The 11406-nt window shown below is 47.6% G+C and overlaps 1 protein-coding gene across 1 annotated transcript; it reads right to left on the bottom strand.

The window, feature by feature from the left end:
* Positions 1 to 581: 581 nt before the first annotated feature.
* On the bottom strand, positions 582 to 5651 carry SRSF4 (serine/arginine-rich splicing factor 4; the record flags this gene model as incomplete). The annotated part of the gene is made up of 5 exons (XM_010133859.1): positions 582 to 1489; positions 1666 to 1749; positions 2571 to 2785; positions 4506 to 4618; positions 5509 to 5651. Coding segments are annotated over 5 exons (1339 nt in total), but the record flags the coding sequence as incomplete, so codon positions are not given.
* Positions 5652 to 11406: the final 5755 nt, after the last annotated feature.

Raw genomic sequence — 11406 nt, 5'->3', positions numbered from 1 at the left:
AAATCACTGACAATCCCAACACAACTTCATGTAACCACCACCAAATGTCATCAAGCAAAAATAGTCTTTATTCAAATTTCATGGAAACAGGAATCACTGTACTTTGCAAGACAGGGAAAAATAAAATAAAAAAATTTAATATAAAACAAGGATATTGTCACAATACCATAATATGGAACTATATTTCTTTTCCCTATGGATTACTGCAAGTACCTCTATTTTTTTTTCTCCTTTTGACTGTGCTATTCACAACTTTTTAAGTCCAAAATATATGAAACAAAAGTAGTATGAAACTTAAGACTTAGCACTTCCACTACATGGCGTACATCAAAGGGCATCGACTCAAGGGCAAAGACTGCTGGAGCCGTCAGACCTACCTATCAGTCACCACTGCAACTGCAAAAACCCACTGCAGCGCGGTGCTCCTTCCTTGCAAGGCTCTTCCTGGAAAACTGGGCGATTTTGGTGCTCTGGAAAGGTTTCTGTTTGAAGAGAACTTGCCTACAGGATAGAGAACGAGCTGCAGAGCTGTGAGCCAGGGACCGTCGCAGGGCAGGAGCACCGCGGCCAACAGCGACAGACACACCAGCGGGGTTGTTAAAAATATACAGCATCGATATGGTTTCTACTGCAATCACTTGGGCTACAACTACGAAACAGGTACAAAAGACTCTTCCAACCGTTCCAAGTGTGGTTGCAGCAAGGTTAGGATCTGGAGCGAGACCTTGACCGCGACTGGGAGTGTGACCTAGAGGCAGACCTAGATCTAGACTTGGACCGGGACCTAGGTTTTGAGACCGACTTAGACCTGGAACGAGAACCTGATTTGACATTTGGTTTTGACTTGGACATTGACCTAGACCTGGAGCGAGAACCCTGACATGTGGCTCCATCCTCACCCTCACCTTTTGCCTCCTTTTTGTCAGAATCTGATTTCTGATGCTCCTTTTCCTTGGAGGCTGACCTGGACCGCTCACGGCTGTCCTTCCTTTTCTTCTTGCTACTCGGTTTGCTGTCTCGCTTGCTGTGCCTCTTGCTTTTCTCGCTCTTGCTGCGGCTCCTGCTTCTACTTCTGCTGTCATCCCTGCTTCTCTTCCTGCTTTTCCTTTTATCCTTACTGCGGCTCCTGCTCCTACTCTCATCCCTGCTCTTGCTCCTGCTTCGCGCCTTGCTAATGCTCTTCTCCCTGTCTTTGCTTCTGCTCTTCTCCTTGCTCCTACTCCTCACGCTCTCCCTCGTCTCTCCCCTGTCCTTACTCCCACTCCTGCTCCTACTCTTCTCCTTGCTGCAGCTCCTGCTCTTTGCTTTCTCATCACTGTTATGGAGCGTGCCCTCAGATTTATCTTTACTTTTGTTTCGGGATTTCTCTGCACTCCTGCTGCGGCTCCTACTTTTATCCTCTTTACTTGGAGTCCTGCTTTTCTCTTTTTGGCCTCTGCTACGGCTCTTGCTTCGACTATGGCTCTTGCTTCTGGAACGGGACACAGACCTGAAAGCGCAAAGGCAACAGACAGCTCCACTTTAGTGCGGCTTGGATTTGACTAGCACTTAAACAGCGTGCAAGAAGCGGCAGGGCAGAGAAAAATGGCGTGTTCCTACTGCACATCTAGAAGGATGCTTCTCGTGTAGCAGGTACCCCCCATTTCTTCCAACACAAAGACATACCTGGATCTTGATCTACTCTTGGAGCGACTACTACTGGCACTGCGGCTCCTGCTCTTATGAGAATGTCTGCTTCGAGAGCGAGACCTGGAACAGAACCAGTCAGCTTCACGTTAGCACATGTCCACAGAAAGCTGGTGATACCCCACAGTATTAAAGCCTCTTGCAAGCAGCTGGATGGTGAGAGCTTTACACAATAAAGCCACAAGCCCAGAGCACCCTCCTCCCCACACTCAGCCCCTGCTGCCGTGTCTGGAAGTGGGCAGGGTGCCAGTCTGGAAGAAAACATGCAACCTAAGGAAGCGAGAATTCCTCGTGTGCAGCTAGGATACAGCTCTGACTTCGGCCTTCCATTTCATAAGCAAGCTGTTCTACAAACAGAAACACCTGAATTTTCTCGTGACAACAAGCTCTACCCCAGAATGGGAAGGGGAAAATATGTGGTGTTGCATGCTGCAGGGATTCTCTCGACCACACAACGACAGCAGCAAATCTCTAAGAAACAGGGGATGGGTGGGGGGGTCTCCAAGCTGAGAAAGAACTGTTAGTCCTGGTGCTTATAGCAGAATGCCGCGTTCAGAGCCCAAGTGTTAAAAGGACCCTCTGTTTCATCCTGCAGGCACAGCTCCACCTGCCAGAGTCTCCTCCTGCAAGACAGCAAGGGCTGCGGGCCCGGCAAGGCTGCAAGAACAGCAGCGTGCTGGGGAGTGCTGAGCCAGCAGATACACCCACTCACCAAGGAGGACACCCCTAAGAGAGGCCTCATGGCCCTCGGGTACTTGCAGGTGACTCGTACATTCTTGAACACCAGATTCATCGAGAACTCTGAACAAGGTGTTTTGGGACCTGCTGCATATCCCTGTAATGGCAGCTAGATTCAGCCCGAGCTCCGTGACACACACACATACCTTGAATGGCTTCGGCTTCTGGAGTAAGAGCGGCGCCGCCTTGATCCAGGTCTGTCTTCCACTAATCTAATCTTTCTGCCATTTACTTCTGTCCCGTCCAGCTTTTCAAGGGCTCTTTTCATGTCAGAATAGGATTTGAACTCAATCACACCTTCATTTTTCCTTCCTTTGTGTGCATCTGCATATGTCACTTCCCCTGCCTGACGCATATAATCCTAGAGGAAGAGGACAGAATAACCATCGCCTCGAATCCAGAGCCAGGCTTCCAGGCTGCCCCTGAGCACTTCTGCAGCGCTCACTGAAGCCTTTTCTATTTGCACAGGTTTTAACCAAACCACACCAGCAGTGTGAAGGCCACGGTTTCTGAGCAAGCCAAATAACACACTACGATTCTGCCAAGTTTGGGTGGTCAGGACTGAGGTGGTGTTGATAGTTTTGAGCCAAACATTAATTTAAGGTCTCCCATCTCGAGTCTAATCTCGGATATGCTCTGGACTGGGGTAAGTTTCAAAGCACAAAAGCAATTAAAGAAATGAAATGCTCGCTCTCTAAATCATGTCTTCAAAGGTAACTTGGGAAAGGTGATAATACGAATACAAAGAGGCAATAAGACTACGGGCAAGTGAGACTCCCCTCCATCCTCCACCTGGGTAACAGATCTCATTCTGCTGGAAGAAACCCCCACACAAGTAAAAAGCTTGATTCATTTCCACACTTCATGCTTCCTGCCTTCTCTCTTTCAATCACTAAACCCTCTATCAGGGAGGGCTGCTCTGCCCTGCTCCGAGTGAGCTGTCACGCAGGGCCACCTCCCAGCCGCTGCGGACCTCGGCTGCAATGGGATTGGGTCTGTTTTCAACCCAGCTCCTCCCATCTTAAGCACACTGAGATGAAGCTCTTCAGAAAAGCAACGCATCCAGTAGAGGATTAATCATGCCATGCTCTACTTACAATGTTTAATACCAGCAGCAAAGACAAGCTATTGATGGTGTGAAGCGTTAACCACAAAAGACATTTGAAGGATCTCAGTACGTACCTGGACCTGTGTCACATATTCAATTACAGACCAGTTTCTACTACGTCAAAGTTTGTTTAGAACAAATTTTACACCTCCTTAAAAGAGACCATAAAGGAACGCGTTCCTGTAAGAACAAGTGGGTTGAACCATTGCTGCTAAGTTTGATAAAGAAACACTATCCTTTTGCACCCACTCTTGAAGTTCTGCTCCCTGTCCTGCCCCCTCAGTCCACAATGCAGATAATCACGAGCCAACGCTCCACCTCCAGGGAACCCGGAGCTCCTGTGGGCTACACAGAGTCACCCAACACTTCCACTGCAGCGAATCACCTCCCACTCCTCTGGCTTAAGAAAAAACGCTGCCTTTTGACAGAGGTTTTGCATGATTGCTCGCTCTGGAGGCATCCTTTCCCTGAACCTCTCTTTAAAACAGCTTTACACGGTGTGGAAATTCTGAACAGAGCCTGTGCAGGAACGATGCTATTGGTTCCCAACGGCTCCAGCACCTGACAAACTGATGAGTAAAATCCCCAGTGACAAGGCAAACTCTTCCGTCTCCTGTGGATCCTACCACTGCCACGATTAAGGTCTGTTTTGATAGCGCTTAATGGTAAAACCCGTCCATACGTGATGTTGGTTTGTGTTAAGGAAAAAAGTTATTTACCCACTGTCCAGTGACACCAGGTCTGCAAGTGCAGCTCCCAGTGTCGCATTAATGATTTCACACATGCAAATATGCTTCCACATCGCCTTCATGTGTCTATCGCTGCCAAAATCTACTTGTACGTGTACGAGCACGCAGAGTTACTACTGAGCTGGAGCCAAGCACACAGCATACACCAGTCCCTGTGTTGAAACGGCAGCTTTTTACCCTTTGTGCTCTTTACTAGAGAAAGGGTAAAGAAAGGGGCCCCATACCTTAAGATCTTGCCAACTGCAGCGGCTTGACAAATTTTCCACAATCAATCTGTATTCTGTACGGGTAGGAGGACCATACTTATCTCTTCCGCTTCTTCTATAACCATATCCACCTTTAGGAGGTGACAAGCAGACAGCAGTACTTCAGCTAGGGAAGTGGAGCGCTCGCGCTGCATCCCCAACCACATCTGTCCTGCCCCGTACGTTCGCAAAGACATTAACGATTCACCCACCCGCAAGGCTAAATCTGACCCCCCCACCTTGTATAAAACGTTACAAAGATCCAAAGCATTAAAAAAATGTTACTACAAGCACATGAATAAAGCAAGGCACATGATTATCTTACGCTACAATTAACATGCAATTAAATTTAAAGTTATTTTTAAAGCGGTTTGAAAGAAGAAACCAAATTAAGCCAGTTTAACTAATGTTACTTACATTGCTTAAAGGCTTTCTGAATATCTGACATGAATAAAGCTTTTCAGGCACCTATTTCAGATTAATCTCATCTGTCTCTAACCCTTGGGTCCTCACCACCCAGGTCTAATGGGAAAAGGTTGCGGTCGTCACATGGCTTCCTTTTTTTTTTTTTGGTCGGCCAAGGGCCACAAAGGTCAAAGAGCCTCTCATGGAAAGGTAACCCAGGGTCAGCAAATGGAACGGGCAGTCATCTTAGCCTCAAAGGACTCTTTCAATTAAAACATTGAGGTCTTTGTTAAATCTATGTTCAACAGCACATTGCAAAGAAACCATTCAAATAGTTAAACGAAATGATAATAATAAAAATGGTACAAGAAACTGTGTTTATTCATTTAGCAATTATAATATTTAATACAACAAACAAGTTAATCAATACTCAGATCAACAGTTACATTTACAGTTACAGAACACTAGTCACAACTTTGTAGCATTTTCTTTTAAAATTACCTTTTAAAAAAAAATATGAGCAAAAAAATGTTTTATTTAAAATAAGCCACGGATACAAATGCATGTTAGTGCTTACTGCGTCCAGAACCGTAACTGCTGTCACGACGTGGGCCTCGGGCGTGCTCCACGATCACTCGCTCCCCACACAGATCTTTACCATTTAGCTCATAAACAGCATCATCCGCATCTCGCAGGTCATCAAACTCCACAAAGCCGTACCTGGGGAGAGGGAGAGACAATCAGTCATCGGGAAAGAACTGAACCCGAGGGACCTGTGCTTCAAACCAGCTCGCGTCCCACCGCAGGTTCCTGTGGAGCCCCAGGAACGTCCCTCTCTGCTGCTCTCCTCTGTGTGAACAGTGGTTGCAGCCTCCTGAAGGCCACCCTGGGGTTCAAAGCCATGAGCGCTGCCTCCACAAACCCACTCAGTATGGTGCCACGTGGCTTTACTCAAGAAGTTCACTCAAGAGCAGCGAGGCTGAAATGGCATTTGACAGCTATGCAGCATACATGTTCTGTGGATCAGGATGTCTCCTGACCTGTGAAGAGCCCTGCCTTCATTCCTGGAGCTGGTAGGAAGCCACCTCAATTCCTACCCCTCCAATGGAAATGTTCGTTCATCTCTGCAAACACAAGCGGTCTGTACACCCCGCATGAGGGGTCCAACAAGACAGAAAATATGACAGGAGGTCAGGAAAAGGGATTTTCCTTTAATCAGACTCACTTTACTCTTGACTGTGGATGGTACCAGTGGTTTGGGTACAAAAAGCCACGTGTTCATGCAACAGGACAGAAGTTCCACCTGCCCAGATACCTGCAGCTTTCCACGCTTCCTTTCTCATACTGCTGAGAAGGTGCTTTGTGCCCACCGTATTTCCAACACCCCAGTGCCTCAGAAGGCAGGGAGCAATGAGGAGCAAATTCCCTGGGCAAAGGAAGAATCCATCCACCCGCAGCCAAGAGGCCTTGCAAGGGCAGCAGAGGGTGCGGGTCCGGGGATGAGGAACCCGAAGTGCTGTGTTTGAAAACTGCCGCTGCATGAGCCTTGCCAGACAGATCGAGTGCAAGAGCAAGGATACAAACTGAAAAAAAAAAAAAAATAGATAATGCTTTACTTCCACATTCCAATGAACGTTGTGGCATCGGTTTCCTATCACTGACACCGAACACGGTGCAGGGACAAATGCCTGCAGGCCACTGCTTGCCTGAAAAGTTCGACCCAGCGTTTCCAGTTCAGGGGTGCCACAGGCACCAACTCTAACGCCAGGCTGCTGCGAGGGCCCAATCCCTGCGGCCAGAGCTCCCCAAAGAGCAAGCGCTGGGTTTTTACATCATTTCCTCCAGCTGGTGCTCAGGGACTTGCTCACAGTTGCAGAGCAAATTCACAGCAGCGCTGAAGCCAACCTGCCTGTTTCTAACCTGATTTAAAGCTCAGCCACGTGAAGCTGCCCCTTACCCCAGCGGGTCAGGAGAAGAGGACAAACCACCACAGAGCTGCTTGTCGGAGTGCAGAGCCTACCAGCTGCTGAAATCACTCCTCCTCCAGTTACCCACCAAGACCAGAGTCCCCCAGGCAACAGCTGAGGACGCTGTAGCCCCCACACAACCAGGAGCCCCTTTTTGGCCATGGCCTCTCCAACTCCGTAGCCAAACACGTAATCCTGAACTCAGGTCTTCACAAGCCACAGGAGGAAATTTTTGTGCGTGCTGGTGTTTTAAATAACCCCAGAGAACAAACCCCTGGCTCCCTCTTTCAGGGCACTTCATTTTTAAGCTTCTCACGACTTCCCCCAGGCACAGCGCTATCAGCATCGACAGCTTTGCTGTGTAATTGTACCTGTATTGACAAAATACTTCAGAATGACTAAAGCCACCACAAAGAAGGTGGCTGCTTTTGCATGCAAGTGCCGCAGCTTCATGGAAGAAACAAGCGTGATTGATTTCTAACAACTGAAACAATTGCAGCATTATAAAACCATTCAAATTGCAACTTTCTTCCCTTTGTTTCCAAAAATAGGGCAAGTGCTTCAAGGAGATCTCACCCTAAAAGCAATTACTCACAAGGTGAAGTGCCTGGCCTGCACCAGCACTTTCCAGACAGTAAATGCACAGACATTTGAAGCTGGATAATGGAGGAATCTCTCAATTTGATCAGTATGGAACTTTTTCTTCCCAGAAGTTGCTCTGGGGAGTGCTCGATCTCCCAGATCACCCACCAGGCAGAGCACAGCACTTCCGGCAGTGCCTCACTGCCCAGCACCACTGGGCTGGCACCAGTTCCACCACCCAGGGAAATTTGCTCCTGAGATGGTCCTACAGTGACAGGACTTGGTCTGGCTAAGCCGTGATGGAAAGTGTTAAGGCTTTTTCTTCCCTTGGCTCATTCCAGCAGGGAATGCTTATCACCTGCCCTGCGCTGCTCATGCTTTTCATCCTGGACTATGTAAAAGCCAAGCAGCCCTAGGATTAGATAGGACTCTGATGGAAGAGGAAAAAGCATAAGTTACAAGAAGAAACTTCCAATTCATTTTTTAAAGACAAACCTTGAGATTATTTGCATTTAAAGAATACTAAAAATCATACCCCACATCACTCCTGAATGTAACCATTCTGATCCACCTGTTAAATACGTACAGTACTGCAGCCTCCAATCCAAAACCACAAATCAAACCCCTTCAGAAGTGCAGTTTTTCACCACAGAAAGCCACAACTGCTGGCACAGCCTTAACTACAGCAATCTCACCCTGCTGGGATATGGCAGCAGGGCGAGTAAATCTTCTTTTAAACACCCACTATTACCACGTCGTATGTGGCATTAAACTACTTGCTAAAAGCGTCCATGCAATTCACATCGGCAAATGTGAAGCTACACATTGTCTGCTCATGTACTCAAAAGGAAAAAGCTGCAGGAGTAAGTCCTTATCCCCAGCAATTCCAATAGCCCGAACCTCCTAAAAGCTGGGGGTTTTAAACCCAAAGTGAAAGGAAAAGTGTGGTTTTTCTAAAATTGCTTAATACCCGAAATAAAAGGCAGACCCTCACCCTCCTCCTCCTCTCAGCTGCTCCCCACCTGCATCACTGGATCCTCCAGACTCTCTCCACATCTCTGCTGACACCAGCACCAGCACAAAGCCCTCTTCTATGGTGACAATTTTTCCCCACTGCTCATCTACAGCTGCTGCTGGAGACCAAAAGCACAAGTGGCACATGCCAAGAAGGACCTCGGAGCTGCTCTCCCTGCCCTTTGCCCACACAGGCCAGAAATGCGGGAGGTTTGAGCTGGATGTGGCTGCAGGGTGGATTCGGCAGCTGCTTCACAGGTTCCCAACCAGGAGAGACCTGCTCAACCCTCACCCCACTCTCCTCGCAACAAATCAAGGGATAGTTTGGCAGCTCTCTGCATTTCTTATCACACAGCTGCTTCATACAGACAGACATTTCACCTCCACTGTCCCTCCCGCGTCTCTGGAGGAGCAAGGTCGGGGCAAGCAGCTGCTGACACAAGCAGCTGCACAGGAGGAAAGGCATGAAAACTGATTCCTGGCTTCAGCTTCATTTGGAATAAAGAATGCAAAGTGTCCAGCCCTGAAAGTTAACTTGTAGATAGCTCGTGAGCCCCTCGGGCTGCTGGCCAAAGCCACATGCTCACCTGCGCCACAGGCTGCAGGGGAAGGGCAGAGACGGGGCAGCAGCTGCCTGTCCCCCTGCTCCGAGGAGGCTACAGCCAGGAGCAGGGCAGGATCGGGGAGAAGCATCTTCAGGCTGCTTGAAACAAAACACTTATTTAAAAGGAGTGGCCAGGGTTACAACCACAAAAAATACCAGAAGGTGAATGCTTAAGCTACTTAAATGTAAGATTTGGGTAGTGATTCTTTTAAGATTCTGCACTAATGACAAACATCGCTGAGAACCCCTCGTCTTCCAGCAGAACTGAACACCTTAAAACGAAAAGAAATCAAAATCTCACCTTATCCACCCTGATACTAGCAAAGGAAAAAAATTAATCCACAAACCCACTGGAATTAAAACCCAGTTCATTAGCAGGTCATGTGACCATCATCTAGGCATACTGGGCAGCATCAGGTTGTGACACCAGTCTGATTTCTTTAATATCAACCGCTCTAATTGAAGTTAATGGGCATTAAATATTTTGGCAGGGAGGGTACCAGGAAATCAAATCTCTTCCCTTTGGGCAACAGACAGATTTTGATCGTGGCTGGATGAAAGAATTAAAGGTTAAAGCTTTTAGCTTTGATCTGTGTTCCTCGATCCGATGGAGACGTTCCACCCCTCTGTCTCACAGATGTTTTACGAGGATGAAGCCGTGAATCCTCAGGAGCTGGTCAGGGCGATGCAGGGCAGGTAAATACTTGGGGAGAGCTATTTTTGAACCAAGCAAGGCTGCATATTGGTTTCCCCATCAACGAAAGCTCTCAGAGTTACTACAGTGAGCTTTGAGCCTGTTTTTAGGAGATAAAAAAGCAGCTCATTTAGTACATACACCGCTGCCATGTGTGGCTCCGGTTCTGAGCAGGAAAAAAGAACATGAAAACTACAAGCACACAGTTAGAGGCTGCAGCTTGGAGTGGAGAATCCTACAGGTACTGGAGTTTTATTTTCCCTGTCCTTCTTTCAAGTAAACGTTGCTTTAAGCCTTTGAATCGTGAGCTGAAATTACAGTTAGCAGCAAGACCCAGCCGAGCTTTCAGGACTCCATAGTATCACGTTGCGGTTTCACCCTCTTGCTCGAGCAGTTCAGGCTAATCTCCTGCCGCAGAGTGCCGATGAGCCCATGAATTTCCAGAGGAAACTGAAAGAATCTCTCACGTCAAACACCACGCGGTAATTTTTAATCGTTTGCTAAGCACTACTAAAAATAAGCTGTGGAGAAAGGATCAGAGGGCGAACAAAAGCCAACCAGAGCAGCTGGCAAAAGCGCAGTATGAGGCGATCCCGAGTACAGAGACACGAAATCGGAGCTTGAGGAAATTTTTTATCAAACTGGAGTTTATCTACAAACCAACAGCAGCCTGTAGAGAGAACTTTGGAATATAAAACTAAACCGAGTATTGTTAGTTCTAGAAATACAGCCTGAGGCTATCCAACCCCCATGATCTGCTCCAGAAGCAGCAGCAACAAGGTGAACAACACCTCCACCACTTTATCAGAAGTTTCTTGCCGTTATCTGCAACTTTTGAACTCTGTCTCCCGGCAGTGAAGGTACAGAAACGCCTCAAGCTCAGGAATAAGGCGTATGGCGACAGAGCGCCTGGATTTCGGATACAGGCAGGCAGCATCCTCCTGCCCTCAGTACCTCTTCCTGCTCATACTGAGGATGCCACAAGTTCGGGCTGCTCAAGCACAGCCCTAAATCAACTCCTGCACCCAGCCTCCCCGCAGCCCAGTTCCAAACCTCGCGCTGGGATCACGGGGCTGGGCCTCGGGAGGTATTTCTCAATAAAAGCAAGAAGACAAGTCCGTTAGCCACCTTCACCACCAAACTTGGCAGCTCCGCGTCTGCTAAGGAAAACATCTGTCTGTGAAACAGAAATATTTAATTTGGAGGCTTTAAATAGCAACAGGGAAACTGATCCCCCCCAAACACTTTCAAGGATATGCAGTGGGACTAGAAAAGCTCTTAAATATTTCAGCTACGGGCAATCTTCAACAGCACTTGCAGCTGTGCTGGGTAAAACACCAACATGTGTGTTTTAATAATGGATTTTATTCACCTTATAAACCTGTCATATGCCCACCTGCCAGGACAACCAGCATTAAAAGTTAATGATTTTTTTTTAATTATGTTTTTACTCTCAAGGACTAACTTTTACAAGAATTCCTCTTCTCCACTTCCAAAGAGAAATTAATAATTGACTTCCCTGGCTAACAACAATAAAATCCACATTCCACTCACCCTTCCTAAGCATGACTTTGAGCTGAGTTCTTGTAGAAGACCCCAACGCTCGGGAGGCTG

This window comes from Buceros rhinoceros, unplaced genomic scaffold (assembly GCF_000710305.1).
Source record: "Buceros rhinoceros silvestris isolate BGI_N320 unplaced genomic scaffold, ASM71030v1 scaffold26363, whole genome shotgun sequence".
Lineage (NCBI taxonomy): Eukaryota > Metazoa > Chordata > Aves > Bucerotiformes > Bucerotidae > Buceros > Buceros rhinoceros.
This window is presented reverse-complemented; position numbering and strand designations above follow the sequence as displayed.